The 20,087-nt window shown below is 46.6% G+C and overlaps 1 protein-coding gene across 1 annotated transcript in view; it reads right to left on the reverse strand.

Moving 5' to 3' along the window:
- The window catches only part of LOC140407314 (mitochondrial ribonuclease P catalytic subunit-like), a 117,930-nt gene that overhangs the window by 19,439 nt on the left and 78,404 nt on the right, over positions 1–20,087 (reverse strand). The window contains exons 3-4 of the mRNA XM_072494904.1: positions 14,170–14,318; positions 6,907–7,102 (exon numbers count right to left, since the gene is read on the reverse strand). Of these exons, the coding sequence (XP_072351005.1) occupies positions 6,907–7,102; positions 14,170–14,318 (345 nt within the window). The remainder of the gene's footprint in view (positions 1–6,906; positions 7,103–14,169; positions 14,319–20,087) is intronic.

The following is a 20,087-nucleotide window of genomic DNA, read 5'->3' on the forward strand; positions in this document are numbered from 1 at the left end:
ATGGGAGAGGATGGGCGGGGGGGGGGGGGCACCGCCTGGGGGAGATACAGCTGCGTGGGAACCGGGTGAGGAGCTGGAAAAAGGTGATGGCTAATCGACAAGGGGGGGGGGGGGTAGGAAGCCCCCCAACTCGGCTGATCACGTGGAACGTGAGAGGGCTGAACGGGCCGATAAAGAGGGCACGGGTACTCGCACACCTTAAGAAACGTAAGGCAGATGTGGTTATGTTACAGGAAACGCACCTGAAACTGATAGACCAGGTTAGGCTATGCAAAGGATGGGTGGGGCAGGTGTTCCATTCGGGGCTAGATGCGACAAACAGGGGGGTGGCTATATTAGTGGGGAAGCGGGTAATGTTCGAGGCAAAGACTATAGTGGTGGATAACGGGGGCAGATACGTGATGGTGAGTGGCAAACTACAGGGGGAGACGGTGGTTTTGGTAAACGTATATGCCCCGAACTGGGATGATGCCAATTTTATGAGGCGGATGCTAGGACGCATTCCGGACCTAGAGATGGGAAAGCTGATAATGGGGGGAGATTTTAATACGGTGTTGGAACCAGGGCTGGATAGGTCGAAGTCCAGGACTGGAAGGAGGCCGGCAGCAGCCAAGGTACTTAAAGATTTTATGGAGCAGATGGGAGGTGTAGACCCGTGGAGATTTAGCAGACCTAGGAGTAAGGAGTTCTCGTTTTTCTCCTATGTCCATAAAGTCTACTCGCGAATAGACTTTTTTGTGCTGGGTAGGGCATTGATCCCGAAGGTGAGGGGAACGGAGTATACGGCTATAGCCATTTCGGATCACGCTCCACACTGGGTGGACTTGGAGATAGGGGAGGAAACAGGAGGGCGCCCACCCTGGAGAATGGACATGGGACTAATGGCAGATGAGGGGGTGTGTCTAAGGGTGAGGGGGTGCATTGAAAAGTACTTGGAACTCAATGATAATGGGGAGGTCCAGGTGGGAGTGGTCTGGGAGGCGTTGAAGGCGGTGGTTAGAGGGGAGCTGATATCAATAAGGGCACATAAAGGGAAGCAGGAGAGTAAGGAACGGGAGCGGTTGCTGCAAGAACTTTTGAGGGTGGACAGACAATATGCGGAAGCACCGGAGGAGGGACTGTACAGGGAAAGGCAAAGGCTACATGTAGAATTTGACTTGCTGACTACAGGCACTGCAGAGGCACAATGGAGGAAGGCACAGGGTGTACAGTACGAATATGGGGAGAAGGCGAGCAGGTTGCTGGCACACCAATTGAGGAAAAGGGGAGCAGCGAGGGAAATAGGGGGAGTGAGGGATGAGGAAGGAGAGATGGAGCGGGGAGCGGAGAGAGTGAATGGAGTGTTCAAGACATTTTATAAAAAATTATATGAAGCTCAACCCCCGGATGGGAGGGAGAGAATGATGGGCTTCTTGGATCGGCTGCAATTTCCCAAGGTGGAAGAGCAGGAAAGGGTGGGACTGGGAGCACAGATCGCGGTAGAAGAAGTGGTGAAAGGAATTAGGAGCATGCAGGCGGGAAAGGCCCCGGGGCCGGATGGATTCCCAGTCGAATTCTATAGAAAATATGTGGACTTGCTCGCCCCGGTACTGACGAGGACCTTTAATGAGGCAAAGGAAAGGGGACAACTGCCCCCGACTATGTCTGAAGCAACGATATCGCTTCTCTTAAAGAAGGAAAAGGACCCGCTACAATGCGGGTCCTATAGACCTATTTCCCTCCTAAATGTAGATGCCAAGGTCCTGGCCAAGGTAATGGCAATGAGAATAGAGGAATGTGTCCCGGGGGTGGTCCACGAGGACCAAACTGGGTTTGTGAAGGGGAGACAGCTGAACACGAATATACGGAGGCTGTTAGGGGTAATGATGATGGCCCCACCAGAGGGGGAAACGGAGATAGTAGTGGCGATGGATGCCGAGAAAGCATTTGATAGAGTGGAGTGGGATTATTTGTGGGAGGTGTTGAGGAGATTTGGTTTTGGAGAGGGGTATGTTAGATGGGTGCAGCTGTTGTATAGGGCCCCAGTGGCGAGCGTGGTCACGAATGGACGGGGATCTGCATATTTTCGGCTCCATAGAGGGACAAGGCAGGGATGCCCTCTGTCCCCATTATTGTTTGCACTGGCGATTGAGCCCCTGGCGATAGCGTTGAGGGGTTCCAAGAAGTGGAGGGGAGTACTTAGGGGAGGAGAAGAGCACCGGGTATCTTTGTATGCGGACGATTTGCTACTATACGTGGCGGACCCGGCGGAGGGGATGCCAGAAATAATGCGGATACTTGGGGAGTTTGGGGATTTTTCAGGGTATAAATTGAACATGGGGAAAAGTGAGTTGTTTGTGGTGCATCCAGGGGAGCAGAGTAGAGAAATAGGGGACCTACCATTGAGGAAGGTAACAAGGGACTTTCGTTACCTGGGGATCCAGATAGCTAAGAATTGGGGCACATTGCATAGGTTAAATTTAACGCGGTTGGTGGAACAGATGGAGGAGGATTTCAAGAGATGGGATATGGTATCCCTGTCAATGGCAGGGAGGGTGCAGGCGATTAAGATGGTGGTCCTCCCGAGATTCCTCTTTGTGTTTCAGTGCCTCCCGGTGGTGATCACGAAGGCTTTTTTTAAAAGGATTGAAAAGAGCATCATGGGTTGTGTGTGGGCCGGGAAGACCCCGAGAGTGAGGAAGGGATTCTTACAGCGTAGCAGGGATAGGGGGGGGCTGGCACTACCGAGCCTAAGTGAGTATTATTGGGCCGCTAATATCTCAATGGTGAGTAAGTGGATGGGAGAGGAGGAGGGAGCGGCGTAGAAGAGATTAGAGAGGGCGTCCTGTAGGGGGACTAGCCTACAGGCTATGGTGACAGCCCCATTGCCGTTCTCACCGAGGAACTACACCACAAGCCCGGTGGTGGTGGCTACACTGAAGATTTGGGACAGTGGAGACGGCATAGGGGAAAGACTGGAGCCTTGGGGGGGGTCCCCGATAAGAAACAACCATAGGTTTGCCCCGGGGGGAATGGATGGGGGATATGGAATGTGGCAAAGAGCAGGAATAACGCAACTGAAAGATCTGTTTGTGGATGGGAAGTTCGCGAGTCTGGGAGCGCTGACCGAGAAATATGGGTTGCCCCAAGGGAATGCATTCAGGTATATGCAACTGAGGGCTTTTGCGAGGCAACAGGTGAGGGAATTCCCGCAGCTCCCGACACAAGAGGTGCAGGACAGAGTGATCTCAAAGACATGGGTGGGGGATGGTAAGGTGTCAGATATATATAGGGAAATGAGGGACGAAGGGGAGACTATGGTAGATGAACTAAAAGGGAAATGGGAAGAAGAGCTGGGGGAGGAGATCGAGGAGGGGCTGTGGGCAGATGCCCTAAGCAGGGTAAACTCGTCGTCCTCGTGTGCCAGGCTGAGCCTGATTCAGTTTAAGGTATTACACAGGGCACATATGACTGGAGCACGGCTCAGTAAATTTTTTTGGGTGGAGGATAGGTGTGCGAGGTGCTCGAGAAGCCCAGCGAATCATACCCATATGTTTTGGTCATGCCCGGCACTACAGGGGTTTTGGATGGGGGTGACAAAGGTGCTTTCAAAAGTAGTAGGAGTCCGGGTCGAACCAAGCTGGGGGTTAGCTATATTTGGGGTTGCACAAGAGCCGGGAGTGCAGGAGGCGAGAGAGGCCGATGTTTTGGCCTTTGCGTCCCTAGTAGCCCGGCGCAGGATATTGCTAATGTGGAAAGAAGCCAAGCCCCCGGGGGTGGAGACCTGGATAAATGACATGGCGGGGTTTATAAAGCTAGAACGGATTAAGTTCGTCCTAAGGGGGGTCGGCTCAAGGGTTCACCAGGCGGTGGCAACCGTTCGTCGAATACCTCGCAGAAAGATAGACGGAATGGGAAAAAGAAGGCAGCAGCAGCAGCCCAGGATCGGGGGGGGGGGGGGGGGGGGGGGGGGGGGGAACCAGAAGGACTCTCGGGGTTGTTAATATATACTGTACAGTATGTATAGGTCGTTGCTACAGATAATTATATATTGGACTGTTAAATTATATTTTTGGAGAGTGTTACTTGTGACAAGGCAGTTGCCAATTAGGGTTAGTTTTCATTTTTGTTATTTATTATTTATTCATTTTTTGTTTATAAAATAGGTCATTGTTATTTGTGTTGTTATAATATTGTGTAAAGGATGCACAATGTACTGTGTTGGTTGACCAAAAATTTTCAATAAAATATTTAATTAAAAAAAAAGAAATTGCTATCTTCTTTTATTTGGGCGGGTAGGACGTCCTACAATCGGGGTGGGCTGCAGCCAATATTCTGAAAATATTGTTGTGGTTTAGCGAAATATGGGGACAAATGGAAGCGCACTCCTGCACTATCTCCAGTCTTCATGCTAGTTACTGCACTGTTGCCTTTTTCCCCTGTAAGATTTTACTCGAATCCAGTGGTGGTCTCCTCCCTGAGAATTTGGAAGTAGTTTAGGCAGCATTTCAAGCTCCTTTCCATGTCTGTTAGCCCCCATATGTAATAATTACCTTTTCCCTTCAGCTGGTTAAGACTCAACATTTAAAGTTTGGCAAGGGAAGAGTCTGACGCGGTTTGAAGACTTGTTCATGAAGGGGAGGTTTGCTACTTTTAAGGAGTTAGCTGAGAAATTCCAGCTGCCCAGTTCCAGTCTTTTTAGGTATTTCCAAATTCGAGATTTTTCACACAAAGCTTTATCTCCTTTCCTTTGGTGCCACCCTCTTCCCTGATGAAGATGATTCGGTCTCTGGCTAGGCTGGATTTGGGGGGTGAGAGGGGAGGGGGTCCACTTTGGACATACATGGTCACACCCTTTCAATGAATTCTGCTCATTTGAGTGGTGCGAGGGCGAAATGGGAGGGGAATGGGGTCCCATTCTTAATGGTGAGGTGTGGAATGAGGCCCTTCACAGGGTCAACTCCACATCTTCATGTACTCTGCTGAGTCCAATTCAGTTTAAGGTTTTGCATACAATGCACTTGACAAAGGCCTGGATGAGTGGGTTCTTCCCTAAGGTTGAGGATAAACGTGAAGGCTGTTCTCATGAGCTGGCTAACCACATGCATATGTTTGAGTCCCGTCCCAAGTTGATAGGCTTCTGGGCTTCTTTCTTTAACACCATGTCGGAGATACTCAGTGTAGATTTGGATCCAAGTCCACTGGTGTCTATATTTGGGGTACAGATTCGCCAGTAATAGTATGGGTTAAAGGTGAATGTCCTCACCTTTGCCTCACTGATAACCTGAAGGTGAATTTTGCTTGGGGGAAGTGCCTCTATTTCTGCATTTGGACAAAGTCAAGTTCACCGTCAGGAGGTTGATGGAGAGGTGCTACCTAAGATGGTAACCATATATTTTCTTTTTTAAGGTGCTAGTCACCGTCAGCTGTTTGGGGCTTTTGGTTAGTATTTGTATTTAAACTAAGCTAATTTAAGTTAATTGTTTGTGCTTTTGCCTTTTTAAGAGTTTCATTTCTATTGTATTTTTGGTTTGATTGTTTCAGGTTGTTCTGATTATTAAACATTTCTTAATAAACATTAAAAAAAATATATATTAATCATTTAAATGAAGAAATTAAATGTAATATCTACAAATTTGCAGATGACACAAAGCTGGGTGGGAGGGTGCGGAAATCCTTCAGTGTGATTTGGATAAACTTGAGCAGTGGGAAATATATGTTAGATGCAGTATAATGTGGATAAATGTGAGGTTATCCACTTTGGTCGCAAAACAAGAAGGCAAGTTATCTGAATGGCTATAAATTGATGGGATTGGAAGAATTTGCAATGAAACCTGGGTGTCCTGTACACCAGTCCCTGAAGGTAAGAAGGCAAATGGCATGTTAGCCTTCATTGTGAGAGGATTTGATTACAGAAGCAGAGATGTTTTGCTGCAATTATACAGTGCCTCGGTGAAAACACACCTGGAATATTGTGTGAAGTTTTAGTCTCCTTATCTAAGGAAGGATGTTCTTGCTAGAGAGGGAGTGCAGTGAAGGTTTATTCAGCCTGAGAATGACCTGTTTATTCCTACTCGTTTTCTGTCTGTTAACCAATTCTCAATCCATCATGCCAGTGTATTACCCCAATTCCATGTGCTCTAATTTTGTTCACTAACCTCTTATGTGGGGTCTTCTGAAAGACTTCTGAAAATCCATACACATCACATCCACTGGTTCTCCCATAGCTATTCAGTTGGTTACAAGGTTCAAAATACTCCCAACAGGTTAGTCAAAAATGATTTCCTTTTCATAAATCAGTCGGGGTTCTGCCCAACCCTACCATTATTTTTAAGTGTCCAATGATTGCATCCTTCGTGACCATTATGATGAAAAAATCAACCTGATAAGTTCACTTATTTTTTCTTTCCACAGTTGCCAGACCTGCTAAACATTTTCTCTTCTTGTTTCAGATTTCCAGCATCTGTAGTATTTTTTTTGTACTTGTAAATAAACTTGTTTGTTCATTCAATCTGATGGGAAAGAGATTGGTTTTGCCTAATAGTAATAATTATCAGAAGCAATACGGTATGAAGTGAAAACGTTTCACAAACATTCAGAAATCTAATGGCCTATTGCTTGATCAGGGCATACTATCCCAAGTTACTTTTCAGGAAACCAAGTTCTTATCAATGGGAGTTAAATGTGAAAAAAACACCTTGTCAGAGCTTGTACTGTAATAATTTGGGTTTCAAATCAATTTTGACAAAACAATTCCTTTTCAGAATATACATTGCCTTGATTCACGCTTCTGAACCAAATGTGGTTTCAGTAAATAACTCATGGAAGAATTACCCTCTTTAAAATCTACACATGCAGTATTTTCTGATAGAAAGATTATACTGCATTCTTTGTACATCTAAATTCTGTTCAAAGTGTGCCTCTCACCTCAAATTTCATCTTGTACCCTGGATTATATCTTGACAGCACAAGCTGATGTCCACGCTGCCACTTGAAGAACAGTCTTCGGGCGTTCTTGTCAGACAAGCAAGCTTTATGATCCCGCATGAGGTCTCTACTAAGGAATTTACAATGATTGCCTGAATGCATAGTTGCATACAACAGAAAAGGATCATCTTCAGAACTAGATCAAAAGAAAGCAGAAGAAATCATGATAAATTAGCATCTGCAAATATACACACAATAATCTTGCAAATACATTTCCTATTTACTAAACTGCAATTAAGACAGAAATTTAGATGTTTCTTCAATTTTGGTGGTCTAGGTCAGGTGTTCCTGTGCAAATTTTCTGTTCTCCCTGAAATAGCCTAAAGGCACTAAATCTAAGATACTAATCTGAACTATTACGGGCAATGTTTGGAGGAATCTAGTTTTATGGAATTATGCAGAAAAATAAAACGGCTGTATAAGACTGCCATGGTTTAGGATTTTACGGCTATTTGGTTAACCCAAAAAAGGACTTTAGCACAAGTGGTTTTAATATGTGTTTCGACAAAAGCTTGCCCAAAATGAAATAGTTTACCTACACAGTCCGAACACAGGACTGGCCATTAATGAACAGATGAGAGGATATATTCATACAGGTTGGGCAGTAAACTCCAGAATTCATAGGATTCTGCAGCATTCCAAACAGTGGCATATTTATCAGCAACGTCTGGTCATTCATGAAACATGTAGCATCTTGTATTACAAATTTAATTGATTCCTGCAATTCTTGAGACATTTTTCAAATTAATGGAAACACTCAAGGTCAGCCAGATAGTATAGAGGCCAAAAGAGGAAATGTTGGAAAATCTCAGAGGTCTGGCAGCATCTGGAAGGAAAGAAAAGAGCTAATGTTTCGAGTCCAGGTGACCCTTTGTCAAAGCTGACAATTGAGCACCATTTTCCACCACTACATTTATGGATGTCGTTTTGCTTTTTTTTTTAATAAACATTTTATTGAGGTATTTTTGGTATTGTAACAACAACAAAATAAACAATGTACATGAAACAATAAACATAGTGCAAAATCCGTCTCCCTTCCTTACAGGTCCCACCTTTATTAACCCTCTACTCTAAGCTAAACTAACCCCCCCCCCCCCTTATACTGACGATTAATTTTCCGCGAATAAGTCGACGAACAGTTGCCACCTCTGGACGAACCCTAACAGTGACCCTCTCAAATCGAACTTGATTTTCTCCAAACAGAGAAAACTAGCCATGTCCGATAGCCAGGTCTCCGACTTCGGGGGCTTTGAGTCCTTCCAAGCTAATAGTATCCGTCTCCAGGCTACCATGTAAGCAAAGGTCAGAACATCTGCCTCTTTCTCCTCCTGGATTCACGGGTCTTCCGACACCCCGAAAATCACCACCTCTGGACTCCGTGCCACCCTTGTTTTTAACACCATGGACATAACATCTGCAAACCCCTGCCAAAATCCCCTAAGCTTCGGACATGCCCATAACATGTGGACATGTATCGCTGGTCCTCCCGCACATTTTGCACACCTGTCTTCCACCCCAAAGAATCTGCTCACCTGGGCCACTGTCATGCGAGCCTGATGAACGATCTTGAATTGTAACAGGCTGAGCCTGCCACATGTTGCGGATGCGTTGACTCTACTCAACGCGTCCGCCCATAGACCATCCTCTATCTCTCCTCCTCCCACTTGCGCTTCAGCGCCTCGGTCTGCATCTCCTCCGACCCCCTAAGTTCCTTGTAAATGTCAGAGACGCTGCCTTCTCCTACCTACCCTCTGGAAACTACCCTGTCCTGAATCCCCTTTAGCGGTAGGAGCGGGAAGGTTGACACCTGTTTACGTAGGAAGTCCCGTACCTGCAGATACCCGAATTTGTTTCCCCTCGCCAACCCAAACTTCTCCTCCAGCGCCCTCATACTCGGAAAGCTCCCCTCTATAAACATATCCCCCATCCTCTCAATCCCTGCTCTCCGCCATAACCGGAACCTTCCATCCATACTTCCCGGGGCAAACCGGTGATTATTACAGATTGGGGACCAGACCGATGCTCCCTCTGCTCCCACATCTCCTCCATTGCCCCCACTCTGAGAGCCGCCACCACCACGGGGCTGGTGGAGTATCGTGCCGGCCGGAATGGCAGAGGCGCAGTTACCAACGCCCCCAGACTGGTGCCCTTGCATGAAGCCGCCTCCATACGCTCCCATGCCAACCCCTCCCCCACCACCCACTTCCTGATCATGGCTATATTCGCTGCCCAGTAATAGTTACTAAAATTTGGCAGCGCCAGCCCGCCCTCTCCCCGACTCCGCTCAAGCATTACTCGCGGGGTTTCCCACCCAAACGAAGCCAGTGATCACTTTGTTGACCAGTTTAAAAAAAGACCGCGGAATAAAGATGGGGAGACACTGAAATACAAACAGGAATCTCGGGAGGACCGTCATCTTCACCGTCTGCACCCTCCCAGTCAGTGACAATGGAAGCACGTCCAATCTCCGAAGATCGTCCTTCATTTGGGCCAGATTTAATTTATGCAGCCGGTCCCATTTTCTGCGCCACTTGAATGCCTAGGTACCTAAAGCTTCCCCCTACTAATCTAAACTGCAGCTCCCTCAATCGCCTCTCCTATCCCCTCGCCTTGACCGCAAACATCTAACTTTTCCCCATATTTAGATTATACCCTGAAAACCGGCCAAATTCCCCAAGAATACTCATGATTTCTTCCATCCCCTCTATTGGATCCGGTACATACAGACGCAGGTCATCTGCATAGATCGAGACTCTGTGCTCCATCCCAACAGCCTCCCCGCCCCCCCCCCCCCCGCCCCCCCCCTCCCCACCCCGCACCAGCCCCTTGAGGCTCTCAGAGCAATTGCCAACGGCTCTATAGCTAGCGCGAACCACAGTGGGGAGAGGGGGCATCCCTGTCTCGTCCCCCGGTGCAGTCTAAAATAGTCCGATGTTGTCCTATTCGTTGTACACTTGCCACAGGAGCCTGATACAGCAACCTGACCCATTCAATAAAGCCCGGCCCAAATCCGAACCGTCCCAGTACCTCCCACAGATAATCCCATTCTATCCGATCAAAAGCCTTTTCTGCATCCATTGCGATCACTACCTCCACCTCCCTACCTTCCGGGGGCATCATGATCACGTTTAACAACCTTCTTACATTGGCCACCAACTGCCTACCCTTAACAAACCCTGTCTCGTCCTCCCCAATAACGTCCAGAACACAATCCTCAGTCCTGGAGGACATGATTTTGGCCAGCAATTTGGCATCTACATTCAACGGGGATATCGGCCTGTAGGACCCACACAGCTCCGGGTTCTTGCCCTGCTTCAGAAGCAGCGAAATCGTGGCCTGTGACATCGTCGGGGGCAGCACCCCTCTTTCCCTTGCCTCATTGAACATCCTCATCAACACCGGCCCCAAAAGCCCAGAGAACTTTTTATAAAACTCCACTGGGTACCCATCCGGCCCCGGGGCTTTACCGAACTGCATGGCCTCCACTATCTCTTTCAACCCGATTGGGGCCCCCAGCCCTTCTACGAGCTCCCCGTCCACCTTTGGGAAATTCAGCCCCTCCAAGAGGTGCCTCATCCCCTCCGGCCCCGTAGGGGGTTCCGACCTGTACAGCCTACTGTAGAAATCCCGAAACGCCTTATTCACCCCTGCTGAATCTCCAACCATTCCCATGTTCCCATCTCCGTCATTTACTTTCCCTATCTCCCTGGCTGCCTCCCTCTTTCTAAGCTGCTGTGCAAGCATTCTGCTGGCCTTCTCTCCATGCTCACAGATCGCCCCCCTCGCCTTTCTCAGCTGCTCCACCGCCCTCCCTGTGGTTAACAAGCCGAACTCCGCCTGTAGCCTCCGCCGTTCCCTTAAAAGCCCTTCCTCTGGGGTCTCCGCATACCGCCTATCGATCTGTAGTATCTCCTTTACCAGTCGGTCCATCTCTGCCCTGTCCACCTTCTCCCTGTGTGACCGTATCGAGATCAGCTCCCTCTGACCACCGCCTTCAGTGCTTCCTAGACCACCGCTGCTGAAATTGCCCCCGTGTCGTTGACTTGCAGGTAGTTCTGAATACATTTCCTCAGCCGCTCGCACACCCCTTAGTCAGCCAAAAGTCCCACATCTGACCTCCATTGCGGGTGCTGGTTACTGACTTTGCTAACCTGCAGGTCAACCCAGTGCAGAGCATGGTCTGAGATTGTGATCGCCGAGCACCCCATGTCCACCACCCCTGCCAGTAAGACCCTGCTCAAAATAAAGAAATCAATCCGGGAGTTCACTTTATGCACATGAGTAGAAGGAGAACTCCTTCATCCTCGGCTGCCCAAATCTCCAATAAATCCCCCCCCCCGCCCATCTGCTCCATGAACCCTTTTAGTTCCTTTGCCATTGCTGGCACCCTGCCCGTTTTCGAGCTTAACCGTTCCAAGCTAGGGTCAATAACGGTGTTGAAGTCCCCTCCCTTGACCAACCAGTGCGAGTCCAGGTCCGGTATCTTCCCCAGCATCCTCTTTATAAACTCCACATCATCCCAATTTGGCGCATACACATTTACTAATACAATCTGCACCCCCTCCAGTTTCCCACTGACCGTAATGTACCGACCTCCCACATCCGAGACTATTCTACCCGCCTCAAACACCACCCGCTTATTGATCAGGATCGCGACCCCTCTAGTCTTTGAGTCTAGTCCAGAGTGAAAGACCTGACTGACCCAGCCTTTCCTTCATCTAATCTGGTCAGTTACTCTAAGGTGCGTCTCCTGCAACATTACCACGTCAGCCTTCAATCCCCTAAGATGCACGAACACACGTGCCCTCTTGACTGGCCCATTTAACCCTCGAACATTCCAGGCGATCAGCCTAGTTGGGGGGGCTCATTCCCCCCCACCGGTCAACCATCCCCTTTTTTGGGCCCGCTTCCAGCCCATGCTCCGCGCCTCCACCGGTCTGTCCCCAGGCAATCGTTTTGCTTTTTTGATGGACCATCGACCCGTGACGACAGTCTTTGGGCCATTTAAAGGTATTCCTTCTTTAGCAGCTAGTAGGTTCCAAAGATGGTCTTCACTATTGTCAGCACACACGTATATTATAATAATAATAATCTTTATTGTCACAATTAGGCTTGCATTAACATTGCAATGAAGTTACTGTGAAAAGCCCCCAGTTGCCTGTTCCGGGTACACAGAGGGAGAATTCAGAATGTCCAAATTACATAACAGCACGTCTTTTGGGATTTGTGGGAGGAAACCGGATCACCCGGAGAAAATCCACACAGACACAGGGACAACATGCAGACTCGGCACAGACAGTGACCCAAGCCGGGAATCGAACCTGGGACCCTGGAGCTGTGAAGCAACAGTGTTACTCACTGTGCTACCCACGTGACATCCAATATCACAAGTCAGAGCAACAAGAGTCCACCAGCAATGCTGCTGTTCAGGAAGAAACTGCAGACACATTTTGATTTGTTACTACCACCTACTGAAGGGAAAGAAGATACTGCCTAGGTCTCCAGCAGCCAGGTTCCAGAACATTGATTACAACTTAAAAGGAATAGACATTCACAGTCTTTTTTGAGTTATGAATATGTGCATAGAGATAATGCATAAGTGGGTCTCTTGTAAAAATGTTAAGCAGTTGTTGTTGGACTAAAGAAGGGTGTTATGTACCAGAGAATATATTCCTGCTGGTGAAGCATCTCGTGATCTTAGTGACATCAGCAGAGTGTTTGCTCGGGCTTCAGTTCTCCATCTTAAATTGTGTGCTAACACTCCTAATAAAAACTCTTGTGTTTGTACGAATCCAAAGTGTGGGCACCTCCATATCTTTACAGCAAACTCAAAGATATAACATTCTTAGATAAGTTTATCATACCAGGCTGAGTGTTTAATAAGGATAACCGATCAAGAAAAACATGAGGTTATCGTTGATCACTCAATACAAGCTGTATCGGATTTATAAAAGAAAAGCAATAGGTTTATAAACTGCACGCCTGAGACCATTCCCCAGGACCCACTTTACCAATTGGGCGACCTTCAGGGCCCACGCCGGCCGATCTTCGCAACCCATGCCGGCCGACCTTCGCAACCCACCATTTTTGCTTACCTTTATTGCGACAGGTGAGCCTGCTTGGTCCTCACAATCTCACGTGCTTTGTCATGTGTAATGTTACATTTCTGCTAAGGACTTCAGCTGATGATTTAGGTTCTCACTGCATCCTTTGAAAAAAATCAAGTGGTGTGTCCTCGAATCCGCCATGTTTAGTCTTCAAATACCATTGAAGTTTTGAGGGTTTTAAACTTTAATTTGCCAATACTTCCTTGCATACAACACACATGGGTTTTGCATCCTGATTTGCATCGGCACAATTAATGAAGCCTCAAGAAATCATCTTTGTACTGCTTTATTCCCGATTTCTGCTTATTTTTAATGGGTTGTTCACCAGAGGTTCTGGAGCTCACACCAGCATTGATTTGTCCTGCTGTGGACTTTCATGAGCAGCGCTCCAGCAAATTTAACTGCGAGATCCAGGCTTGTTTGTGCCTCTGGTCCTCTCTTTCTTATTACAAGATGATCCATTTTCAATTCTTCACACTCCTATTGCCTTACTTGCTTGGCAGCTACAAAATGGAGGAATCTCTCCTATGTTATTTCACGCCCAAACCACTGAAGCACAGGGGGCATGGAGTCAGTGTATGGCCTGGGTGCATGACCTGTTCTCTGCCACAGCTTCTGGCAGGAAGATTCGATCGTTTTTAAAATAGAAATTTGGTCCTGGAACAGGAGGCGACTGGACTGGGATAGCGCGCCGATGTCAGGAGGCAGTCTGCCCACTGGGTTCTGGGCCTGCGCACTGCTGGATCCACCTGAGAGTGCACGCAAGCACGGGACGGCCAGAATTCTTGACAGCCCCTCGCGGCTGGCATTTGTAAAAGCCAGTTTTGTCCTTTGGGCACTTCTCCCACGATTGGGAACGCGTGACTGATTACTCCGCCACCCTCCCAACACCAAAACACGGTCTCTTCCCTGACTTTGAAAAACCCTGCCATAGAGTACAAAATGAACAGCATTAGAAATAGTACACAAGGCTTTGACCTCTCTGCAATTGCAAATAGGTATATCGCAATTATTCATTTTTCAAAAACAAAAAGACTGAAAGCATTTCCTCGAGTTTCCTTATTTAATTACTACATGAAACATCCTCTTGACTTACATATTTTCTGTGAAGAAGCAGTCAGCACACTTCTGTATAACAGCCATGTGACCTTTGTTCCAGCTGGTTGTTCCCCGTAGCATGTGCTTGCGTCCAAGGACAAGGAGACGCAGGTTTTGACGTGCAAGGTGAGAAACTACATCAAGGAGCTGTGTTGAAAAACATATTGCAAATTATAAAGTTATAGTTTTCTATTTAATAATTGAAAATGAAATGAAAATCGCTCATTGTCACAAGTAGGCTTCAATGAAGTTACTGTGAAAAGCCCCTAGTCGCTACATTCCGGCGCCTGTTCGGGGAGGCAGATACGGGAATTGGACTGTGCTGCTGGCCTGCCTGGTCTGCTTTAAAAGCCAGCTATTTAGCCCAGTGTGCTAAACCAGCTCCTAATTTTTATTTAAGGTGTTATGAATCTCCATTACAGATGCAGATGTATTTTTTCTTCTTTTGATAAGGGAGCAATGATCTGGGCCCTGCTGCAATACCACGTAGGAAGTTATGAAACTTGCAAAGGCGGTATTTGGAAAGCACTGAATGTCAAGCACATATACCATTAACTGTGTCAGCTTATGCTCTTCTTTGTACTATTAAAATCTTTATCACCCAAAACGTTAGTGGATATTTTGGATGGTACTTTCTGGGAGAAATTATGATGGAACTCCAGTATAGAATACAATATTTTACATTTGATTTTAATTTTTATAATCAGCTTTTGTAGAAGGCCAATATAATTGCACCTTGGTACAGGGTTTAAATCAGTGACATATTATTTTGAAAATCTATTTTTACCCAGGATGTTCCCCTCAAAAGGTGATGATGGGCTTTAATCCTACACCACAACAGTCCATGAGGTATGTTCCAGAATATTAACCCAACAGCTTTGAAAGAATCGCAATATTTATCCAAGTCAGCAAGGCCTTATCATGGCATTGCTGCTGTTACCATTTTCGGCAATAAAGATTGCGCGGGAATTGCTGTCAGAGAAACTTTGGAGAGTCTTGCAATGCATGTATAGAGAGTTCATATTCAGTCATGGTGTGTTGGCGATAGAGGGAGTGTGGGGGTGCAATCAAGCAAATTGCTCTGTCTTGAATGGTGTTGCGTTTCACTGTTGCATGAGCCCTTAGCATACTCATCCTGTCCCTCCTTTTGTAGTCTGTGTAGTTAAACTTCTGATCAATAGCGAAAGTGCTGTTGAAAGTGGGGGAAAGTAGTTGGAATTTTTATTATTGGTGACAATCACTGCCTGGCAGTTGTATGATGAAAATGTTACCTGCAAGAAGCCATCTCAAGCCTCTGCTGTCCAATACCTGCAGTAACATGGCATAGAAGTGTTTCCATGATTGTTTTAAGTGCCATTATAAATTACTGTGATGTTACTCAGTCACCAAACAATATTTATGCTCTGTGGAACTGGTCCTCTGCCACTGGGATCTTGTGACTCTCCCTTCCTTCGTACTAAGATCCGGCACAGAGCTTTCAGTCTCCTTTGGAATTTTATTTTAAAACAGATTCATCTCTCCACCTTCCTTTAAAATAATTTCAAAACCTATTCTTTTGAGTTCATCTTTTTCTAACCCACTTCCCATGGCTTGGCATCCATTCCTCTTATTACTTTGCAATGTCACTTGGGATGTTGGGCACATTAGAAGTTGGATGTAAATTCAAGTTTTTTTCTGCCAATTCTTCCGGGCCCATAAAAAAGCCATGAGAATTAATGTTAATGGACAAACCCTGGTGTATAAGTAATATAGATGCTGGTCCAGTTTTACTATTCTTAGGAGAGTTAGCGAAGTGTCAATATTATTATTTTTGTTTTGAGGAGATATTAGAAATCTTGCAGCCAAATGCATTGCGATATTAACTTTATGTTACTCTTAACTTTTGCTTTCAATAAATCTAAAATAGAAACAGGGATAGACCATTTAGCCCCTCAAGCCTTTTTCACCTTCCAATAAAATCATGGCTGATATGCAATCTAACACATGCATCTACCTTTTCGCTATATCATAAGATTTTTAGAAACCAAATATCTATCCATCTTAGATTTAAAATTTACAATTAATCTTGCATCTTTCGGGACTTTGTGGGAGGAAATCGTAGCACCCGGAGGAATCCCATGCAGACACGGGTAGAACATGCAGACTGTCTGTGCGGAGCCTGCACATTCTCCCCCGTGTCTGCGTGGGTTTCCTCCGGGTGCTCTGGTTTCCTCCCACAAAGCCCCGAAAGATGTGCTTGTTAGGTGAATTGGACATTCCGAATTCTCCCCCAGTGTATCCGAACAGGCGACTAGGGGATTTTCACAGTAACTTCATTGCAGTGTTAATGCAAGCCTACTTGTGACACTAACGAAGATTATTATTATTAATTGCCATCTGTGGAAGAGCGTTCCAAACTGCAATCACTCTATACATGTGTAAGTGTTATTTGCAATTTTAAGCCTGAGTTACACGAACAAAGGGACCAACCCCAGTTATCATTCCCTGGCTAGATAATGTACATACAAAGACCAATTCTGCCAGAGGGACCAAGGAACTACTTACAGGTAAAGTCTTTTATGCTGAATGCAGGAGAAGTTGTTTTAAAAATAACAACTAAAATGATAAAGTCCCAACCACTATTTTAATAGAGGTGTAAACCTAGTTATTTTAACTGATTAACATTTAGACAAAGAAGGATCATATGAGTGCATTAAGTAGGATTGTGGGTAGGGTTAATTTCTAAGTTTTGGTCTCAATATAAATCACTCAAAGAGCTTGGGTGAAATTTTTAAGGCTCTGTCACCGCGGGCCAGAAAATGCAGTGAGCTGTTCAAAACGCCACGGACATTGATGAGACTGGAAGACCCCGTCGGTGGGAGTGCCATAAAATTCTACCCCATAAGTATTTATTAAAAAGTAACTGTGCAATACAGTAACTTCCATCAAGCCTTCTGATCCATTTCAGAAAATGGCTGCCTGTAATTGCCTTGAACGTGTGATTTATCATCTTGCAACTACTGTTTCTGTACATTCTCTTTTTAAAAAAATCTTTTTTTGCCATTTCTCATATTTATAAACAATTGTGTATATACATCACATTTTTCTTATCAGCGTTAATTTACTTTATTGTACAGAGAGGTTTATTTTGTCTTTCATTTAATTGACCTTATATACATTTTGCCACCCTCTAGATCGCATTAGGAGATCGCATCTGGATCCGCCTTGCGCAGGAGGAGGTGGAGTTAGCCCTGCTCAGTGCTTCGCTCCAGAGTCCCCACCCTACCTCTGTCCCCAGTTCGTGCTCCCATTTTTGCCTGGTCTCGTCCAGTGGTGCTCGAGCTCTGTCCAGTAACTGTCTGTATATTTTCCCACACAGCCCCTCCCTTCTTGCTGCTTGTGCCTATCAGGTCCTCTAGTAGTGTGGTTTCTGGGGCCCCGGGGTACCCTACTGTTTCTTTGCGGAGAAAGTGTTTTACTTGGAGGTGTCTCATTTCCTGTCCTTTCGCTAATTTCCACTTCCTTGTCAGTTCGTCCAGTGTCACCAGTCTGTGCCTGAGGTAGAAGTCCCCGACCACCAGTGAGTCTCCGTCCAGCTTCCATCTTTTGAAGGTGGGATAAGAACATAAGAACTAGGAGCAGAAGTAGGCCATCTGGCCCCTCGAGCCTGCTCTGCCATTCAATGAGATCATGGCTGATATTTTGTGGACTCAGCTCCACCTTCCCGCCCGAACATCATAACTCTTTATTCTTCAAAAAAAACTATCTATCTTTATCTTGAAAACATTTAATGAAGGAGCCTCAACTGTTTCTCTGGGCAAGGAATTCCATAGATTCACAACCCTTTGGGTGAAGAACTAGGAGCAGGTGTAGGCCATCTGGCCCCTCGAGCCTGCTCCGCCATTCAACGAGATCATGGCTGATCTTTTGTGGACTCAGCTCCACTTTCCGGCCCGAACACCATAACCCTTAATCCCTTTATTCTTCAAAAAACTATCTATCTTTATCTTAAAAACATTTAATGAAGGGGCCTCTAGTGCTTCACTGGGCAAGGAATTCCATAGATTCACAACCCTTTGGGTGAAGAAGTTCCTCCTAAACTCAGTCCTAAATCTACTTCCCCTTATTTTGAGGCTATGCCCCCTAGTTCTGCTTTCACCCGCCAATGGAAACAACCTGCCTGCATCTATCCTATCTATTCCCTTCATAATTTTATATGTTTCTATAAGATCCCCCCTCATCTTTCTAAATTCCAACGAGTACAGTCCCAGCCTGCTCAACCTCTCCTCGTAATCCAACCCCTTCAGCTCTGGGATTAACCTAGTGAATCTCCTCTGCACACCCTCCAGTGCCAGTACGTCCTTTCTCAAGTAAGGAGACCAAAACTGAACACAATTCTCCAGGTGTGGCCTCACTAACACCTTATACAATTGCAGCATAACCTCCCTAGTCTTAAACTCCATCCCTCTAGCAATGAAGGACAAAATTCCATTTGCCTTCTTAATCACCTGTTGCACCTGTAAACCAACTTTTTGCGACTCATGCACTAGCACACCCAGGTCTCTCTGCACAGCAGCATGTTTTAATATTTTATCATTTAAATAATAATCCCTTTTGCTGTTATTCCTACCAAAATGCATAACCTCACATTTGTCAACATTGTATTCCATCTGCCAGACCCTAGCCCATTCACTTAGCCTATCCAAATCCCTCTGCAGACTTCCAGTATCCTCTGCATTTTTTGCTTTGTGGGCCCAACACCGATCCCTGAGGGACACCACTAGCTACTGATCTAGCATGGCTGGGAGGCATCTGTGATTGCCGCAGATGGGGGACATTTTAGTTATCCCGAAGTGTCGTCTCAGCTGGGTCCACGTTCTCAGCGTGGCTGGCACCAATGGGCTCGTTGTGTATCTTGTTGAGGGGAATGGGAGTGCTGCTGTGGCCAGGGCCTGGATGGTCATTCCTTTACAGGAGGCCTCCTCCATTTGTACCCGATCTGTGCCCATCCCCTCACTCTTTCTGCCGTTGCTGCCCAGTGGTAGTATTGTAGGTTTGGTAAAGCCAAGCCCCCTTTGATTTTCCTTTTTGCAGTGTCGGTTTGGGAATTCTCGGGTTCTTACACCAGCCCACACAAACGGCAAGGTTAGACCATCTTCATTTTGGGAAAAGGCCTTGGGGATGAAGATCGGTATGGATCTAAACAGGAAGAAGAACCTAGTCAGTACGTTCATCTTGATTGTCTGCACTCTCCGTGCCAGGGAGAGTGGGAGTGAGCCCCACTTCGAAGGTTATTTTTTACTTCCTCCACCAGGCTGGTCAGGTTCCACTTGTGGATCTGTGTCCAGTCTCTGGCTATCTGGATCCTTAGGTAACGGAATCTGTTCTGGGCCGTTTTAAACAGGAGGCCCTCCAGGTCTGCCCCTCCCCCATTTGGGTTCACCAGGAATGCCTCATTTTTGCCCAGGTTAGGATTGTAGCCCAAAAAGGTTCCAAACTCTTTCAGGATTTGTAGTATTGCCTTCAGTCCCGCCTGTGGCTTCAAGACATAGAGGAGCAGGTCATCTGCACAGAGTGAAACACTGTGCTCTCTGTCTCCTCTCCGGATTCCCTTCCAGCTTTTCGCATCCCGCAGCGCTATTGCCGGGGGTTGGATCGCTAGCATGAACAAGAGTGGGGACAGGGTGCAGCCCTATCTTGTTCCTCACTATAGCTGGAAGTGTTCAGAGCTGGTGGTGTTAGTTTGGACACTCGCTTTGGGAGCGTTGTACAGAAGCCTCACCTAGGCGGTGAACCCCGCTCCTAGCCCAAGCCAATCCAGTACCTCGAGAAAGTAGTTCCATTCGACTCTGTCAAAGGCCTTTTCTGCCTCCGGGGAGATGATCACCTCTCGTGTTCTCTCCCCTGGGGGCGGGGGCGTTATTACATTCAGCAGCC

This window comes from Scyliorhinus torazame, chromosome 2 (genome assembly GCF_047496885.1).
Source record: "Scyliorhinus torazame isolate Kashiwa2021f chromosome 2, sScyTor2.1, whole genome shotgun sequence".
NCBI classification, from domain to species: domain Eukaryota; kingdom Metazoa; phylum Chordata; class Chondrichthyes; order Carcharhiniformes; family Scyliorhinidae; genus Scyliorhinus; species Scyliorhinus torazame.